Source organism: Balaenoptera physalus (genome assembly GCF_965194825.1).
Source record: "Balaenoptera physalus genome assembly, chromosome: 12".
In the NCBI taxonomy this organism is placed as follows: domain Eukaryota; kingdom Metazoa; phylum Chordata; class Mammalia; order Artiodactyla; family Balaenopteridae; genus Balaenoptera; species Balaenoptera physalus.
In genome coordinates this window covers 552709-572795 of record NC_138897.1, presented here as the reverse complement: position 1 = coordinate 572795, position 20087 = coordinate 552709, and the positions used below count along the sequence as shown (strand labels likewise).

At 42.5% G+C, this 20087-nt stretch overlaps 2 protein-coding genes across 14 annotated transcripts in view; one reads left to right on the top strand and one right to left on the bottom strand.

The window, feature by feature from the left end:
- The window catches only part of ADNP2 (ADNP homeobox 2), a 31099-nt gene extending 24543 nt beyond the window's left edge, over positions 1-6556 (top strand). For both annotated transcript variants that reach the window (XM_082418405.1, XM_082418406.1), the window contains one exon: positions 1867-6556. In XM_082418405.1, coding sequence (XP_082274531.1) covers positions 1867-5076 — 3210 coding nt within the window. In that variant the 3' untranslated portion in view covers positions 5077-6556. The remainder of the gene's footprint in view (positions 1-1866) is intronic.
- The window catches only part of PARD6G (par-6 family cell polarity regulator gamma), a 202164-nt gene that overhangs the window by 63675 nt on the left and 118402 nt on the right, over positions 1-20087 (bottom strand). Inside the window, exons 5-8 of one of the 12 annotated variants that reach the window (XR_014252042.1) lie at positions 16928-17172; positions 15754-16245; positions 14955-15011; positions 714-1312 (exon numbers count right to left, since the gene is read on the bottom strand). The gene's annotated coding sequence lies outside the window, so the exon portion shown is untranslated. Of the gene's footprint in view, positions 1-713; positions 1313-8727; positions 8840-13007; positions 15012-15753; positions 17173-20087 lie in introns of those variants that run through there. The other 11 variants (XR_014252040.1, XR_014252041.1, XR_014252043.1 and 8 more) reach the window with 11 other exon arrangements.

Sequence of the window (20087 nt, the reverse complement as noted above, 5' to 3'; positions counted from 1 at the left end):
TTTTCGTGTGTTTGGCATCTGGATACCCTCTTTACTTTAAAGTATTTGATGCTTAAAATGTTTTGCCAGTTTTCTAAAAATTGGGTTATATGTTTTCTTACTGAGACTTGAACATGTCCACAAAAATGATTCTGGACACAAGTCCTTTATTAGATATGTGGTTTGCAAATATTGTCTCCTAGCCTGTGGCTTGTCTTTTTATCTTTTAAACAGTGTCTTTCAAAGAGCAGATTTCTTACTTTGATGAAGTCCTGTTTGTCATTGTTTTCTATTATGGATCATACTTATGGTGTCATATTTAAGAAATCTTTTCTTAACCCAAAGATCTGTTCAATACTAACAGATAGTAACCAGTTGTTAGTAAGTGCTATTGACTCTTTAATTGGGTGTAATTTTCATTAAGTATCTGGTTTTTCAGTACAGCATTTTGTGGAGTATAAGATGCACCATTTTAAAATGAACCACTAATGAAACTAAAGTAATACTTCACACTTAAGCTGTGTTGCAGCATTGAACTGTCAGTTGTAAGGTGTTTTCAGATTTCAGAGATATTAAAGTATGGGGGGAAGAGTGTGTCAGAATCAGTGAAAAATGTTTTTTTTACTTTGTGATCTGTGGTTGGCTGTTGCCCTAGGTTTATTATAGATCCTCCTGGAAGTGCCAGAACCTGGGATTTCTAATTGCTGGGAAGGCAATAGTAACATGTTGTTGAATGTGTTTGGGTGATTTCTCTGACCAGTGACCCAAGAGGAGAACTGCATGACTAGGAAAGAAGGTGACAAAACCCACAGGAGGGGAGTATGTGTATGTGTGTATGAAAGAGAGCGGTCACGAGAGCACAGATCTGGGAAGGAGGGGGGTGGCCTGCGGCCACTGCAGTAGCTGAAAAAAGGGTTGCAGAACGGGAAGGCCTCTGCCCCAGCGTTTAACCTGTCCGCACCTTAACCCTCCTCCTTTGTGAAGCTAGGGCCCGTGTTTCCTGGGGCACCAGCCCTGGGGTCTGGAGGCTGTCATACTGCTCCAGGTTGTCAGACCAGCAAGGTTTCCCGGATGCTAGAGCAGACTGTGCTCCTCAGTTGGCCAGCTGCTGTACAGATGTCTGTTCCTGTGCCCGAAGCTTGTGGAATTTCCCATGTTTGCCTTACAGAGAAATACCGTACTGTCAGAGTTACAGTCTGTGGCCTGAACTTACCTCAGGGTTCTTGACAGTGAGTTAGGCACAGGCCCTCTTTCTTCAGTGCTTGTCGCGCGGTTTATTGGCTACTTGCTTGTGCCCTGCGCTGTGCACGTGTCTCCTGCCTGCTCCAGGCATCTGGGAGGTGGAAGACAGTGATGATGGCGTTAACAATTTGCAAGTGTGGTTATGTTAGATAAATTCCAGAAGTTTTAGAATTCGGAGTAAAAACAACATTGGAACTAAGAGAAGTGGGATGAGAAGGGGAGAAAATAACTTTTTCGTGCAGAAAATTGAGTTTATTTTAATTAATGCAGTTAGGACTGCATCAGTTCAAAGTATAGGACTAAGTAATGAGATTTGTGGTTTAATGGCTGGCTTGGAAACAGGGTTCAGCTAGCTGTGATTTTGGGGCCAAACTGTGTTTGTATGGCCTACATGCTGAGAATAGTTGTTACATTTTTAAATGTTTGAGAAGGAAAGAAAATGAAAAGAATACTGTTTTGTGACATGTGAAAATTTGAATTAGGGTCTCTAGTGTTATTTACACGTTATCCGTGGGTAATTTCCCTTACAACACAGCACTAGATCTAGCCAGTTAGAAGAAAAAGAATCATATACTTGTCAACTGTAGAAGGTGTAGCGTCTGATGGTTTTATTAAACTATGCTTGACTTTCTTTTCTTTTAACAGAGATATCGAACAAAACCATACTGTTGTAGCCTCTGTAAATACTCCACAAAAGTGCTTACTTCATTCAAAAATCATTTACATCGTTACCATGAAGATGAAATTGACCAAGAGCTGGTGATCCCTTGTCCAAACTGTGTGTTTTCCTCTCAGCCCAGAGTTGTGGGAAGGCACTTCAGAATGTTTCATGCACCTGCTCGGAAAGTCCAGAACTACACAGTGAATATTTTAGGTGAAACTAAATCATCTAGGAGCGATGTGATAAGCTTTACATGTTTAAAATGTAACTTTTCAAACACTCTGTACTACAGCATGAAGAAGCATGTGCTGGTAGCCCATTTTCACTACTTAATTAATTCCTACTTTGGCCTGAGAACCGAGGAGATGGGTGAGCAACCAAGAGCTGACGACACCCTTTCTACAGAGAAGATGCCCCCATCCGACAGGTATTACTGTAAAAAGTGCAACGCCAACTCCAGCAGCCAGGATGCTTTAATGTACCATATTTTGACGTCGGATATACACAGGGATTTGGAGAATAAGCTTAGGTCTGTGATCTCAGAACACATTAAGAAGACTGGACTTCCGAAGCAAATGCATATTGCTCCAAAACCAGCTGCACGTGCGGCTGTACCACCCAACAGCAGTGCTCCGGGCCTCCCAGCCACACCTCCTTGCTTCCACCTTGCCTTGCCGCAGAACAGTCAGAGCCAAACCGTGGTACAGCCCGTTCAGGGTGCACCCCCTCCGGTGACTGTGGCCTCGGGCGCTTCTGGAAGCCTCACCCACTCTCCGCCTGCCGTTGCCCAGTCTCATGTGACTCTGGTCTCCAGTACTCTGCCAGTGGGCCAGAGCAACCTCACTCTGCCGCCCTCAACACCTCAGCCTGTCTTTCTCTCTCATGGAGTTCCACTTAATCAGGCAGCAAACCCTCCTGTGTTGCCCTTGAGTCAGCCAGTGGGACCTGTAAATAAGTCTGTTGGAACCGGTGTCCTCCCCATAAACCAGACCATCCGCCCGGGGGTTTTGCCCCTCAACCAGCCTGTTGGGCCCATAAGCAGGCCAGGTGGGCCTGGAGTTCTTTCGGTAAATAGACCTGTTGGGTCCGGTGTCCTTCCTGTCAATCCCTCTGTCACCCCTGGAGTTCTTCAGGCGGTCTCGCCAGGGGTGATTTCTGTGAGTCGGACAGTCCCGTCGGGGGTCCTTCCTGCGGGACAGGTGACCCCTGCTGGGGTTATCCCTTCAGGACAGACGGCAACTTCTGGGGTTCTCCCCGCTGGCCGGGTGGCTCAGGCAGGGGTTCTCCCCCCTGGGCTGACGGTCCCGCTGAGGGTTCTCCCTGCAGGTCAGGTAGTCCCACCTGGGCTCCTTCCTCCCAGCCAGACGGTCTCGTCAGGTGTTCTCCCTGTGAACCAGGGTATTAACTCTGGTGTTCTTCAGCTCAGTCAGCCTGTCGTGTCAGGGGTCCTTCCTGTGGGCCAGCCAGTGAGGCCGGGGGTCCTGCAGCTTAATCAGTCTGTGAGTACCAACATCCTGCCTGCACATCAGCCCATTAGACCCGGGGCTTCGCCAAACACCGCTTTCCTAACGTCAGGCTCTATTCTCAGACAGCTAATACCCACAGGGAAACAAGTGAATGGGATTCCCACATACACACTTGCCCCAGTATCTGTCACTCTGCCTGTGCCCCCTGGAAGTGTCACCACTGTTGCCCCTCCCCAGATGCCCATCCAGCTCCTGCAGTCGGGCACGGCTGCGCAGATGGCCGGCTCCATGGCCAGCCTGCCCTCCCCGCCAGCGGTGGTGAACGCCACTCAGAATGTGTTCGTTCAGCCCTCTGCGTCTGTGGCAGAGGCAAGTCAGGTGCTCAAACAGGCAAAGCAGTGGAAAACCTGTCCAGTTTGCAACGAGCTCTTCCCTTCCAATGTCTACCAGGTCCACATGGAAGTGGCACATAAGCACAGCGAATCCAAATCCGCTGAAACACTGGAGCCGGAAAAGCTGGCGGCATGTGCACCATTTCTAAAGTGGATGAGAGAGAAAACAGTTCGGTGTTTGTCCTGTAAGTGCTTAGTCTCAGAGGCGGAGCTTATCCGCCACTTACTGGTGCACGGCCTGGGGTGCTTGTTCTGCCCGTGCACGTTCCACGATATTAAAGGCCTCTCAGAGCATAGTAGGGCCATGCACCTAGGGAAGAGGAGACTGCCCGTGGACTATAGTGACAAAGGATTTCAGCTGGATGTCGATGCCAATGGCAGCCTGCGGTTTCCCCACCTTGACTTCATCACCATCTTGCCCAGGGAGGAGCTGGGTGAGCGGGAGGTCTACTTGGCCGTCCTGGCTGGGATACACTCCAAGTCACTGGTGCCCGTGTACATCAAAGTGAGGCCGCAGACCGAGGGTGCGCCCGGGAGGCCTGGCAACCAGGCGCTGACCTGCCCGTTTTGCTTCGGCACCTTTGTGACGGCTGAGGCGTACGAGCTGCATCTGAAGGAGCGGCACCACATCACGCCAACAGTCCACACGATTTTGAAATCCCCGGCTTTCAAGTGCATCCACTGCTGTGGGGTTTACACGGGCAACATGACTCTGGCGGCCATTGCCATACATCTCCTGCGCTGTCGGAGTGCTCCAAAGGACAGCAGCTCAGGCCTGCAGGTCCAGCCTAATTTTATTGAGAACAGTGAAGTGCTTTTAGTCAATGGTGAGGTGATACACGACTCCAGTTTTCCTGTGAAGAGAAAGATGCCTGATGGCCAGTTTGGGGCTGAAGACCAGAGGGATGGCGAGGAGCGGCCTCTCATCATAAATGCTGACACAGACCCGTCCCCAGAGAAGGTGACGAGTGTCGTGCCTTTTAAAAGACAGAGGAATGAAAGCAGGACGGAGGGACCCCTCGTTAATGATGATGCTCTCCAGATTTTAGCATTAAATCCTAAAAAATATGAAGACCGTTCTTATGAAGAAAAAAAGCAGTTTCTTAGAGATTATTTCCACAAGAGACCATATCCCAGTAAAAAGGAAATAGAACTGTTATCCTCACTCTTATGGGTGTGGAAAATTGACGTGGCTTCATTTTTTGGAAAAAGAAGGTATATTTGCATGAAAGCAATAAAAAATCACAAGCCTTCTGTACTTTTAGGCTTTGATATGTCTGAACTTAAAAATGTTAAACACAGATTGAACTTTGACTATCAACCACAAAACTTGTAAAAAAAAAAAATTAGGCAATCTAAAGTACCAGATAATTAGTAGTCTTTTTCAATTGAGATTTTAAAAAATGTTATTTTCTTCACTGTATGTTGAACTAATCAATTTCAGTGGTCTTTATGCTGCTCTTTAGATTTATTTCAGGTGCTCAGAAAGACTTCTCTATAAAGAAGTGAATAGTTCTTTCAAATTTATTGTTTCCTGCAGCTTGATTTTGTAACAGTTGTTTTTCATTTTTTCCTCTGTCATGTAAATTAAATCTTTTGATATTTCATGCACGCCTTGTTTTCCCAGTAGTGTCAGTATCATGCTAAAAACTGAAATCTATATATGTTTGTTTTTCATTTAAGGAAATTTCAGCTTGTTTCAGAATACTTGATTAACTGCGAATTAAAACTGCTCTCCCTCAGCTTCACAAGTAGCAGCAGATGATACAGTAAATGTTTAGAGAAGTGAGTAGAAGCCCCTGTGACATGTCTGGTTCCTTAAGGATGCACTGCATTAACTTATGCTGATTTCTTCTTGTAAGGTATTTGCTTATTAGATTATACTTTTGATTTACGTTTTTTCAGGTTTGTCCTAATAGCTGTTTTTGATTGTAACTCAGAAAACCAAATGTTTTCATTTGTTAAAAATATACTGAACCTGAAGTCTGGTATTAAAGCTCATAAGTCAAGAGTTATTTTACAAATAAAGTAGTTCTGTAGGTACAAAAATACTTCTCAGTGTAGACTTTTCCCCTCTTTTTGATACGCTGATAAGTCTTTTCTCCATTCAAAGATAAGACAATAAATCTTTAGTGCCTTTAGAACAAACACTGAAAACACACACACAAGCTCTCCTCCTAACCTAACTGTTCATAAACCAGTGAAAGGGAAGGACTGCGTTACTCAGGATAACATGTTGGCCCCTGGGTGTGGCGACTGACTGAAATTTAAACAGAGGTTTTCAGGGGACAAGGCGAAATGAGTAGACCGGAGCTAGTCTCCTGGTTGGTATATTAAATCTCTGACAGTTTCCTAGAGGTAAATGTATTCATTCTGGGGAAATGGGCTTTCCCATCGCCTAGTTGTCCAGGTTAATGGGGTGGGGTATTGCTAAGGAGCTCAAGTGTATTACTCTCCTTTGGACAGCTAAGCCTTGGTTTTTTCACACAATATAAAATAACTTAAAGCACCAGAAGCAGTAATGGAGACCATCCAGTTCAGACCTTAAGTCGTAGTGCTGGTGATAACAGCAGAGGCACCTGTGCAACATACTCAGAAGATAAGACAGTCTCTGGGAAATAAGATAATGTTACCGTACGCATTTTTAAAATATAATAGCTGCACGTCGTTGCTGTAATGGGCATTTCTGAGGCAGTCGTGAAACTGGTGTGCGGTTGTTGGTGCGCTCTGTGGTAAATTCAAAGAGCTTGTTTAAGTTTTTTTTTTACCTGTTGTTTTCAGAGTGTCTATTTTGAATTAAAACTTGTTACACCACTGCAAGTAGAACTGTTTAATTCTTTTAACTGTTAAAACATCACGGTGACTCAGGAACAATCTAAACGTGGAAGTAGATACCATATTTATTTTCTAAAAAACATTACTTGTCATTGTGAAAATAAGCACAACCCAAAAGGGCTAACTAATTACAGGGTCACAAAATAGATGTGGCTAGAGACCCTTGCCGTGTCTGGCGGTGGCTGGGAGTCGGCCTTTCTCCATCCAGGCTGTGCTCTGTGCCGAACGGCGCAGCTTGCCGTCTGCATGGTTTGACCGTCCCTTCTTCAGTTGTGCACGTTAGGGGTTCTGTTGCCATTGGGGCCTGATCGTTCTTTGTTCGGGTGACTGTCCTGTCCACTGCACGATCGGGGCAGCATCCGTGGTCTCTACCCTCCGAGTCAGTAGCACCTCCACCCGCCCCCCGGGCTGGCAGGTGTGTCCCTGCCAGGTGTCCCTGTGGGGCAGCATCAGCCCCCGAGGAGAACCACTGTGATGAAGGAATTCTGATTTCCAGCTGTATTTCAGCTTTGGATGTGGAGTCTTTTTATACTATGCTAGTTACTGGTTATTAAATAATTTTTTAGGCTTATGGATCAAAATTTGATATAAGCTGAGCTTCAAAAAGCACGTGGGAGTTCTTGCAAATGTAAAAAATGAGTAAATTTATTACTGTTTTTGGCTCTGCCGTGCAGCATGCGGGATCTTAGTTCCCTGACCAGGGATCGAACCCGTGCCCCCTGCAGTGGAAGCGTGGAGTCTTAACCACTGGACTGCCATGGAAGTCCCTAAATGTATAATTTGAAAATGAAAAACTAAACTATAGATTAATAGTGGTGGAGGTTTTTTAAACTATCCATTAAAAGATTAGAAATTGAGAAGGAAAGGAGACAATCCTTTTTATTACCACGGTTACGAATAATTGTATACTTTAAAAAATTTTTTAATCTGTGTAGCATGAGCTCTAAAAATATTTCATATTTGGAGACACTGCTTGGGAAAGATCCTCCGTGTTCTCCTTGCTGCAAGCAATGAATCCTCCCTTCTCCTACCCTCTTCCCCCCAAATTACATATTTGAAGTCGATTCAGTGAAAGACAAATTGGAATGTAGGATACTGTTTTAGCTTCTGAATCCTGTTAACACACCCTTGTTTTGGATGTGTGATTTTTTAATAACTAGGGACCACATCACTTCATTTGTTCCAGTGACTAATAAATGAGAGACAGTAATTCAGGAGTGCTCCAGAAAGCTTTTCGTCCACCAAATGACAGGATAAGCACCTTCACCACCCACACCTTTGCTTAATTCTTCTTTTGGTCACTGCTCTCCCACGCCTCCCTCAGCATGCTGCTTCCAGAATGAAACTGCCAGCAAATCTCAGTCTGTCGGACTGCCTTAGCAACTCAGCTGAGGAACAAGTCGGCTTTGATTTCACCTTGTCCTAAGGCCCATGAATGTTTTCTCTAGAAAGCTGCAGGCGAATGAGGTAGGAAGGGCCGAGTGTGGACCCTACAGCTCTCGAGGACAGTAGGCCTCGGAGTCTGACCGTGCAAGAAGCCGCGGGACTCCGACACAGCTGCGGGAGTACCTGCCTTCAGTTTCCGTGACGTGGGCCACAGGGCTGGCATGAGGGCAGGCAGACAGCAGAGATGGCCGTGTTGAGGCCAGTGCTGGGTACAAGGGCAGTGTTGGCACCGCAGTAGCTTGAAGACTACATGGTATAGGTGGTGTCCGCCCACCCTTCCCCCTTCCCCCTCATCAGTGAGATCAAACAAAACATAGCCAATCAGTGAAGAAGCCAGGCCGGTCCTGAAAAGCCAACAGGGGCCAGAAGACCCTCATCCACATACCACCAGCTAACCGCAAAAACTAGCCTTCTGTATCACCACGCTGGACTGCATTCCCGGGCCATGGAGCTCTTCCAGGAGTTCCCGGTCCAGGTGGTGATCGGGAAGGGGCTGTTGCTCATATGAGACTTGTCAGTTGGCCTCCCTGGTGTTGTGGACACATCATCCTCTCCCTCAAGCTCAGGCCAGTTCAGTCTCCCTTGCAGAAGCCCTGTGGTTCTGGTTCTTCATTCAGTTTTGAAGTAAGACCTCTGGAAATCCTGTGCTGTGCTGTAGTTGGGCAGCAGCTGGGCCAGGCCTGCAGTAGACGGTTGCTCTTCTGCCCCCGAGTTCCCGGGGGGGGTGTGTGGCCAGGGAGGGCAGTCGCCCACCTCCTGTTACCCTTTTCCAACAGCTCTTCACATACGATGATTATGTGCAGCTCTCTAAGAGTTCACTAAAGAAAGCAACAACCCTGACCAGTTAAGAAAAGAAAAAGCCCCAAAACACTAACCTAGTTTTTACATCGTTTTTAAACAGACCTTCCTAGTAGATAATAAACATTTATCAACAGTTTACTATTGCTAGGAAATGGGCTGAGTATTTTAACGACAATGATAATGATCTACTTAGTGCTTACTCAGCTGTGCACAGCTGACATGCATTTTAACTCTCAGCAATCCTACAAGGTAAATGGTGGTATCTCGTTGTGCCTAAAAGGAAACTGAGGCATGGAGAGGTTAAGTAAGTCGCCCAAGGCAGGGAGCTAGTTAGGTGAAAAGAGCTAGGGCGAGACCTGGGGGCCGAGCGTCCTGCTCTTGGCTCGTATGATACATTCCTCTGTTCACATAGTTCCCCATTTAAGCCTCATAATACTCTTATGATGTAGGTTTTATTTTACCTGCATTTTAAAGATGAAGAAATGGGATCCAAGGTAGAGTGAGCAGCCGTCCCAGTTTACTCAGGACTGAGGGATTTCTCTGAACTTTCAGTGCCCAAACTGGGAACATCCAGGCAGGTGGGGATAAGTTGGTCACCTCACTCAGAGGACAGTTCACCCCCCCATGGTGACATGTCCCTTAACTGATGCAGTACTGTCTGTAATAAATCTGTCTGCTCTCTCTAGACGCACACGTAGCCCTTTAGGTGTCGAGATATACAGGGCATCCTGACCCTAGATGGTTACAGCACCAACAGTAGCAGTGCCCTCTGTGTGCCAGGTAATGTTCTAAATGCTTTGCGTAATGAACTCAATGACATGATGTGTTGTGAATGAAAAATGAAAGGAGGGAAGTCCTGGTTAGAACAACAATAAAAGAAGTACACACAGATTTTCTATTTAGATATCTTATAATGTCTCCCCATGTTACTAAATAGAGTCCCTGCTGAACTATCAACTAAGGAATAAAAATTCCAACTATGAGGTACTGCCAGAAAACTTTTCTTTAGTTTTTTTTTTTTTTTTTAAATATTTATTTATTTATTTATCTATTTGGCTGGGCCGGATCTTAGTTGTGGCATGCGGGATCTTCGTAGTGGCATTCGAGATCTTCAGTTGCGGCATGCGAACTCAGTTGCAGCATGTGGGATCTAGTTCCCTGACCAGGGATTGAACTTGGCCCCCCTGCATTGGGAGCTCGGAGTCTTAGCCACTGGACCACTAGGGAAGTCCCACTTTTCTTTAGTCTTAAACACTTAAACTTAATTTCATTCTCTTACTGATAGTTATAATTTTAATGTTCTCAAACCAATTCCTTTTTCATAGGTGCTGAGAGTAAATATCTAAACATGCATTCCTTAACATAAAGCTTCACCTTGTAGCACACCTGCTGATTTATACTTCTGGAATCTATTTTTTCTGTTATGCAATTATTAAATCTCAGCTTTAGAATTTTTCTAGTTTTTGATAACCTGTCCTAATTACTACTTAGTTTTTAAAATTTAAAAGTTTAAAAATCATTTTAGCAATAAAGATGTTCTAGAGGGAAACTCTTCATAGTAAGTGAATGTGCCCTAAGAACATACTACTCGTAGCAGTGCCAAGCAGTTACTTTCTTTCAGATTCTAAACCCAGGATTTTCTTAATTTGTGATCCATGAACCATCTGAGTAAAAATTGTAAACGTTGATGAAAGTTAAAGTCTAGATTATATTATCAGATTTTTCATAATATACAGATAAGATGACAATTTACTGGCACTATCAACCTCTAAGGCCTATGTTAATGACACATGAAAACAGCCTAAAGTTTATGCTTATTTGGGATAAGATATCTAGGAGGGTTACCTTGTAAAGTAGATTAAAATACAAATCAAAATCTGTTGTATCTGACAGGGATCTCTTAAGGCCACCATATTGGCAGGTGGAAAACAAATACACCATTCACTCAGATGACCTAGCTCACTTTTTTTTTTTTTTTTTTTTTTTTTAAGAAGACTTTCTTTTTTTTTTTTTTTTTTAATTTATATTTTATTTTTGGCTGTGTTGGGTCTTTGTTTCTGTGCGAGGGCTTTCTCTAGTTGTGGCAAGCGGGGGCCACTCTTCATCGCGGTGCGCGGGCCTCTCCTTATCGCGGCCTCTCTTGTTGCGGAGCACAGGCTCCAGACGCGCAGGCTCAGCAATTGTGGCTCACGGGCCTAGTCGCTCCGCGGCATGTGGGATCTTCCCAGACCAGGGCTCGAACCCGTGTCCCCTGCATTGGCAGGCAGACTCTCAACCACTGCGCCACCAGGGAAGCCCCACTTTTTTTTTTTTCTTAAGTCTTTTTTGAATTTGTTACAACATTGCTTCTGTAGTATGTTTTGGTTTTTTGGTCAGGAGGCATGTGGGATCTTAGCTCCCTGACCAGGGTTCTAACCCGCACCCCCTGCATTGGAAGGCAAAGTCTTAACTACTGGACTGCCAGGGAAGTCCCCTAGCTCACGTTTTGAGAGGGAAAATGTATATAACGCTGCTAAATAGTAGCTAACATTTGTTTTTCACAGCCCGTTAAAGAAAGTGCTTCCCAAACCACTGATCTTTATCCCACTCATAAAATCATGAGCAGTGTTTGTTTACTTTTAAACAAACAAAAAATTACATAAATTCCTTTTCAGAAGGAAAACTTTAACAATTAAAATTTAGAATTTTATCAATATTTAAATTATAAATCAAACTTCAGCCATATAGGTATGTTTGCTATGAACAAACTAAGATCATGTGGTCATACTATCAAATGCAAATTCAGAATTATTTGTCATAAATGAATATATTTTTTCAGAAATTAGTTGCTTACAGTTTACAATCCATGATATGGAAAGTTTAATATATTAATTTACCATTTGCCTAAACATAATCTAGAGAAAATTGAATAATAGCAACGAGTAATGGTTCGGTAGTTTTTCTTAAAACAATGTTTCTATATAGATCTATCTTGAGCGTTAGTTGAGTTGTAAAATCAGTAAAAACAACAGTTTTGCTAGAGTTTATAGATAAGTTGACTCATTTTGCCTCCCCAGTCCTCTGTGGAGCAGCTTTCAGAATTGTTAGACTGAAGACCTGGAAAATCCTACATTGTCTATGAAATAGTGATACTGACACACATACACACACACAAACGCACACACAAGTTAATATGATATCAAACTTAGACTACAGCTCACAGATTCTAGAAGGAGTTTCCATGCAGACTTAGATTTAAGGTCTTCTCATTACAAGGAAAGCATCTTTGGTCCTAAAAAGGACAGGAGATTTATCCTCGGTTTGCTGTTGTCTTGTGGAAGGTGACTTAAGAAAACACTGGGAAAGTCATGAGATCATTTTAAAGAAATTATGCATTTTGCAGGGAAGGTAATTTTTGGTTATTTTTAAAATTTAATTTTGTCTAGATTTTATATGTGCTTTCAAATAACTAACTGGAGTGGCTACGTACATCAACAAGACAACTTACACAAAAGAAGGAGGGCAGCTGATGCAGGAATTTCTGAAGCTCACTGGGGAAGCCTAAGTTTAGCCCTGCCAGTGGCTTGCTTCCCCACTCCAGTCACATGACTCCAGGCATGTTAGCAGAGGCCTTTTCACTACGTTCAGCTCTAAGGTGAGTGCCCTTCTAGTAACATATCAGAAGATCAATAACCTTGCACCAGAACTCACATTGTTATCACAGTGGTTCTTGGTGCCCTGTTTGCTTGTTGCCATATATTTCACTGCTGACCTTGTTTTTATTCACAGGTGGTGGTAGTGACCATCTTGGTCCAATAAGTCACTGATTTAGAAGTAAGCAGGATACACATATATCAACACCCAGTGTGTAGAATTTTCTCACCATATCCTAGCTATTGGCATTGCCAATTTTTTGGCCTCTACATAACATTCTGTGTGAGATGATTTGATGACTAAAGGTGAAGCTGGGCTACTAAAAATAGATGTATTGTTACAACATGGAATCAACTCAGAATTTTAAAAACGAAAATGGAAAATCTTGGTAAATTCATTATGAGAGCTATACAGTAATCAAAGTAGATTGACATTACTCTGATTACAGGTTCTTATCTATCTGAGTCCCACTTAGAAATGAATCTTTAAATATATGTTTAGAACTGCACACTTTTTTTTTTGGCTTTGCCGCGCGGCTTGTGGGATCTTTTTTTTTTTTTTTTTTTTGGCTTGTGGGATCTTAGTTCCCCGACCAGGGATTGAACCTGTGCCCTCCGCAGTGAAAGCGTGGAGTCCTAACCACTGTACCGCCAGGGAATTCCCAGAATTGCACACTGTTGTCCAAATGAAACATAGCTTATATCCAGGATTAAAATACCCATAATGTCTGAGGGTTGCAGTGTAATTAAATGATATCCTCAATCTAATTTCTCAACACTTAAGAAGTTCAGGGTGTGAACTACTTAACCTTACTCTGCCATCTGAGAAGCTACGCCGGTCTGGCTGTACTATGCCTGTTTTTCCATTCACAAAATGGCAGGTGGGGAGAGGTGATTCCTTCTGTGTTTCATAAGAAATGGCCTCAGTATAATCATATGTTTTATTTTCAATGCACTAGAAATAGAGAATGGGTCTTTGCCAATTCCTGGACAGTTAATTAGTAAGCTGCTTCCTTGCAATGACTTGGGTGAGAATAGATTAGTTGGCATCAATGCATTCCTGTCCTACAGGGTTGCCAAAGTGGCTACAAAAAAAACACTAGACACCCAATATCTTGTAATAACCTATAATGGAATATAATCTGCAAAAAAGCCTGGTCACTGTGCTGTATGCCTAAAACTAACACAATGTTGTGAATCAACTACACTTCAATTAAAAAAAAGACTAGACAGATTCAAAGAGTTCAGAACACAGTATATTCTTGAGGGTAAACATAAGAGTCTTTTGCCTTCTAATATAAAGTCCACCTCAATCTAGATCATTTGGTTGTAACTCAAACTATGTAGACTAGCATAGAAGTCTAAGAGATTGTCTTTCATTACATTTCTCCACGCACCCCGCATGGTCAGGACCTTCTGCCCGTGAGGATAAGCGATGTGAAGGAAGACAGTGCCAGAATGATTAATTTTCTTTGATTTAAAGTTTAATATTCATTTATTTAAAAAATTAAGCTGCTACCTACATTTGGTAATGTTATATTCTTCCAGTAGTGGTTTCTCACCGCTAAGACACTATTTGTGTGCATAGTCTAAGATTATCAGCAACATTATTTTATAAGTATTTCACTATTGGGATAATATTGCAGACTTTTCTTCCTAAAGCAGTAAAGTACCTTTGGACCAGGTTTTACTGGGTATGTGCTATATATATCTGTCTGCCTATCATAGTTTATATCGATTGAGATGATATGTCCAGTAGTAGAAAGATGCTAATAAAAATGCAAAGGGCAACCTGAGTCCCAGTAAAACAAGGTGAAGTGCTTTGACTGTTGAGTTCATCTGAAGCTGTCAGAATATGTTACACACATCGAGTGTGTCTGCCTCACTTCAGGGGCTTTAGGGAAGTGGGAGGTGCACTTTCACGTACAAGATGTGCCGAGTCCCTACAAACCTAAAATCTAAAAGAAAAGGGTGAGGCTAGAACAAGTTACTCTGATGACATAATTTTGGATAAATGTGGTCTTCATTACTGTATAACGTATTATAGGTTTCTAAAATTTGTCAAAATCAGCCTTTCATGTTGGACCTTTTGAGTTCGGTGGTTCAGTCCCTCATCACTGGAGGCTCCTGGAGTTTGTACAAGCGTGGGTGACTTGGGTCTGTGTTTACATTGCTTCAGCCCCTTCCCCCTGATTCGTTCTCATATTTTCACCTGAGCCCACCTGTGAGTTGGCGTTAAATTGCCACAGACTGAAGCATGAACTGCCCTAGAGATTTAAATCCTAACATTGATTCCTTGCCAGGTGCTAGTTACAAAATCATAACCTGAAATGAAAAGACGGTAAATAGATCAAATAGCTTTTTTTTTCTGTTGCAAATTCGGTTGGCATCTGAATATTTGGATAGATTAGTTAAAAATCCAAATATCTTGGTAATTTAAATATATGACTATATCTTAGTGTTTAAATCACAGCAATGTTTGAGATATAATCCAGCATACCCGCAAACTCATCAACTCTCCTTAGAAGTCTTCAAGACTCCTGTCTGAATCTTTGTTCTGTAATAAAGAAACATTAGTTTAGGATTAACTGAATTTGTGCATTTAATTTATGAATAAAATTTTTTTTTAAGTTTTTAACGACTGTGCAAGGAATAATGTTGGTTATTAACTTGGTAACTTGAATTGCAAAACTATTTTTACATGGAATGCTTATGTTTTTAAGTTGATAGCGTTGCTTAATAGAAGTAACTATTAATTCAATTTGATTAACTTCTTGTTTCCATTATCACCATTTGTGAAACCTGACAGGAATTTTACAAATGAGCAGGGGCTGAGGTGCTTTCTGACTTGTATTAATTTTAAAGGATACATATTCAAAACCTCTTGATCACGTGCAATGGTGCCATGCTAAGTATGCGATGCAGCCACTGAAGATGGCGACCAGTGTGGTTGTAGACGGGCACATGTAGCCACGAGGTACCTCACTCATCCATTCGTCATTCCCAGCTACTTCAGTGGTGATGCCAGAGGGAGGAGACTTGCCTCAGGTGTGACCTGAGCCCGAATCCAGCACCTGTGCCCTGTCGACTAAGAAACGTGCCTTCCTGAGCTGCTTCCTTAACAAAGGTTCATACTCCTTGTGCCTTGTAAGTTGTTTGATGGTAAATGAGGCTTTCTTTAAAGGCAAGTTTTGAGAGTTCCAATAAGAAATAGGTGTGATTTTTTTTGTGATGTTTCAATAGAAAATGGTTCTGAGAGTATGTATTTTGCATTTGCTTAGTACCTGCAGTCTGCTCACCTGAGTCTCTTGACAATCCTGTGGAAGAGATAAGTTAGGCTTTGCTTCTTGCCGACGAGCAAACTGGCCCAGAGAGGTGAATGACTTTTCTTAGGCCGTATGATACAGTGGTTGGCAGAGCCAGATCTAAATTGGAGTTACTGACTTATTTTCTAGCATACACTACCTCCCCATGAAGATAAGTCTTTAAAAAATAATGTTTTAACGTGTGATAACAGATGACCTCAGTGAGAGAGAAATGAGAAAGCTGCTAAATCAACCCAAGTGCAGCCGAGGTTGCTCACTGGTGGAGGGGAGGGAGAAGAGGCCAGCAACACCTGGAAGCACTTGAAGCAGCACCTGAAAGCGGTCCTTGCAACAGGAATCCGACAGGCCTGCTGCTTTCAACTGATGTGATTCCCACAAATGGAAGGAAACGGCAAACTGATGCAGCTTGTATTTGACTTTCAGATTCTCCAACAGTGTTTTTCAACCTGGGAAGGGCCGGACACCCTACAAAGATTAAGGCGGGTGAGAAAGAAACGCTTTCAAAGCTGGACAGCCCTAAAGCCCACGCGAACCGCAAGCTGCTAACAGCAGCGCACGTGACCGCGGGATCTCCACCCACGACCCTGACGTCAGCGAACCTTCCCGTGGTCTTCAGCAAGGACGGGTTCTGCTCTGTGGACAGCCCAGAACTTACTTGAAGAAAGGGTTCTGCTGTTTGAAGAGGTCAGGATAAGTGTTGTCTGAGAGGATGTGAGTGATTCCGTGGCCCCGGAGCCTGCCTGCTCTGACACCTCGGCCTTACCTCATTTCATGTTCAGAGAAAATTCGAGTCTCCGGCTCCACCAAAACCGTACGACACTAGCTCCACCCCTTCAGCCAGAGGCACAGCGCAGTGGCGAGGAGGAACACCTCCAGGGTGGCTGGAGCATCTTCTCCTGACCCTGGCTGCCCTTCCAAGGTGGGTGACGGTATCTCAGTAATCGCTGTGCCAGCTGGGCTTGTGCCAGGACAGTGTAAAAGCCTTTGTTCTCTAAAACCTGTAGCGTATAAGTGGCACATGAGTCCTGTCTTTGCTGCAAGGGTCTGGGGTTCATTCCGTGCTTTTCCTTTGGGTACTGAATTCTGCATTCGGTTAGGAAGCGTCGCATTCAAGTTATTCCTTGTCCCCAGACCTCACTGCCTTCACCTTGCTGCCTGGAACACTCCAAACCGCGCTGGAAGCAGCTACTCCTTTTGTTCCTCAAACTAAGACCAGCGTGATCCTTAGATTCACTGTCGAGAAGTTAGTGTAATCTGGGAACGTGTCATGTGACCTTTAAGGCCCGTTCATGCACGGACCCCAAAATGATTCATTGCTCCACGTATTCTTGGTTATCAGACCACAGGTCAGCAGGGCAGTGTGTGTGCAAAAGGATGTTTGTACACAGGCACCTGAAAAGAGAGGGAAGGAGCCTGGATGAACAAATCAGCTAAGAATCCAAAGCGTTATTTCTAGACTGCTTATGACTAGAAATTTGTACTCATTTCCTTTTTTTCCCCCCAATTTAAAAAATTGTTAGAATACACGTAATATAAAATTTACCATCTTAACCATTCTTAAGTGTACGGTTTGGTGGCATTTAAATACATTCACATTGTTGTGCAACCATCACCACCATCCATCCAGGGAACATTTTTATCTTCCCAAATTGAAACGCTGTCTCTATTCAACACTAACTCCCATATTTCCCCTCCCCCAGCCCCTGGAACCCAGCATTCTACTTTCCTTTTTTTAAAAAATTAATTAATTAATTAATTAATTAATTTTTGGCTGTGTTGGGTCTTCGTTTCTGTGCGAGGGCTTTCTCTAGTTGTGGCGAGCGGGGGCCACTCTTCATCGCGGTGCGCGGGCCTTTCACTGTCACGGCCTCTCTTGTTGCGGAGCACAGGCTCCAGACGCGCAGGCTCAGTAGTTGTGGCTCACGGGCCCAGTTGCTCCACGGCATGTGGGATCTTCCCAGACCAGGGCCCGAACCCGTGTACCCTGCATTGGCAGGCAGATTCTCAACCGCTGCGCCACCAGGGAAGCCCCCGGGCCTGGTTTTTTTAATCCATCAGCCACTCTGTCTTTTGGTTGGAAAATTTAATCCATTTAAATTTAAAGTTATTATTGATAGGTATGTACTTATTCCCATTTTGTTAACTGGTTTCTGGGTGTTCTGTAGTTCCTCTGTTTCTTTCTTCTTCTCTTGCTCTCTCCCTTGTGGTTTGATTACTTTCTTTAGTGCTGTTCTTAGAGTCCTTTCTCATTACCTTTTGTGTGTCTGCTATAGGTTTTTGTTTTGTGGTCACCATGAGGCTCACATATAACAATCTATATTTATGACAGTCTACTTTAAGTTGATAACAACCTAACTTTGAACACATTCTAAAACTCTACATTTTAATTGCCTCCCCCAACATTTTATGTTGTTGAAGTCACATTTTACATCTTTCATCTTGTATATCCCTTAATATTATTGTAGTTATCGTTACTTTTACTACTTTTGTCTTTTAGCATTTATATTAGCTTTGTAAGTGATTAATGCACTACCTTTACCTTTATCAGTGAGAATTATACTTTCATATGTTTTCTTCTTAGTAATTAGAGCTTAAAGTCATCCTTTTAACATTTCTTGTAAGGCCGGTTTAGTGTTGATGAACTCCATTAGCTTTTGCTTGTCTGGAAAACTCTTTATCTCTCTTTCAATTCTGATTGATAACTTTGCCAGGTAGAGTATTCTTGGTTAGAAATTTTTTTCTTTCAGCACTTTGAATATATTGTGCTACTCCTTACTGGCCTGCAAAGTTTCTGCTGAAAATACTGCTGATAGTATTATGGGGGGTCTCGTGCATGTAAAAAGTTGTTTTTCTCTTGCTGCTTTTTTTGGAAGTATAGTAGATTTACAATATTACATTAGTTTCAGGTGTACAGCATAGTGAATACATATTTTTATAGATTATACTCCATTAAAAATTATTACAAAATAATGATTATACTTCCCTGTGCTGTACAATATATCCTTGTTGCTTATCTGTTTTACACATAGTATTCAGTAGTTTCTATAACTTAATCCCATCCCCTAACATGCCCCTCCCCACTCCCCTCTCCCTAGTGGTAACCACTAGTTTGTTTTCTATATCTGTGAGCCTGTTTCTGTTTTGATATATACATTCATTAGTTTTATTGTTTAGATTCCACAAATAAATGACATCATACAGTATTTGTCTTTCTCCGTCTGATTTATTTCACTAAACATAATATTCTCTAGGTCCATCCACATTGCTGCAAATGGCAGTGTTTCATTTTTTGCTTATGGCTGAGTAATATTCCATGTGTGTGTGTGTGTGTATGTATCGTTTATCCATTTGTCTCTTGATGGACACTTAGGTTGCTCTCATATCTCGGCTATTGTAAATAATGTTGCTCTGAACATTGGGGTGCATGTATCTTTTCAAATTAGTGCTTTGACTTTTTTCTGGATAATACCCAGGAGTGGAATTGCCAGGTCATATGATAGTTCTATTTTTAGTTTTTTGAGGAAGCTCTGTACTGTTTTCCACAGTGGCTGCACCAATTTAAATTCTCACCAGTACGAGTTCCCCTTTCTCCACGTCCTTGCCAACATTTGTTATTTGTAGACTTTTTGATGATAGCCATTCTGACAGGTGTGAGGTGATATCTCATTGTTGTTTTGGTTTGCATTTCTCTAATAATTAGTGATAGCATTTTTTCATGTGCCTGTTAGCCATCTGTATGTCTTCTTTGGAAAAATACCTATTCAGGTCTTCTGCCCATTTTTTGATTGAGATGTTTGTTTTTATTGATATTGAGGTGTATGATGTGTTTATATATTTTGGATATTAACCTCTTGTCAGTCATATCATTTACAAATATTTTCTCCCATTCACTAGGTTGTCTTTTCGTTTTGTCAGTGGTTTCATTCGCTGTGCAAAAGCTTTTAAGTTTAATACTTTTCTTTTGCCTTAGGAGACAGGTCCAAAAAATACTGTTATGATTTATGTCAAAGGATGTTCTGCATATATTTTCTTCTAGGACTTGTATGGTTTCAGGTCTTATATTTAGGTTTTTAATTCATGTGAGTTTATTTTTGTATGTGATATGAGGAAATGTTCTAATCTCATTCTTTTACATGTAGCTGTCCAATTTTCCCAGCACCACTTATTGAAGAGACTGTCTTTTTCCCATTGTATATTATTGCCTCCTTTGTCATAGATTAATTGACCATAGTAAGTGGTTTTATTTCTGGGCTCTCTATTCTGTTCTATTGATCAATGTGTCTGTTTTTGTGCCAGTACCATACTAT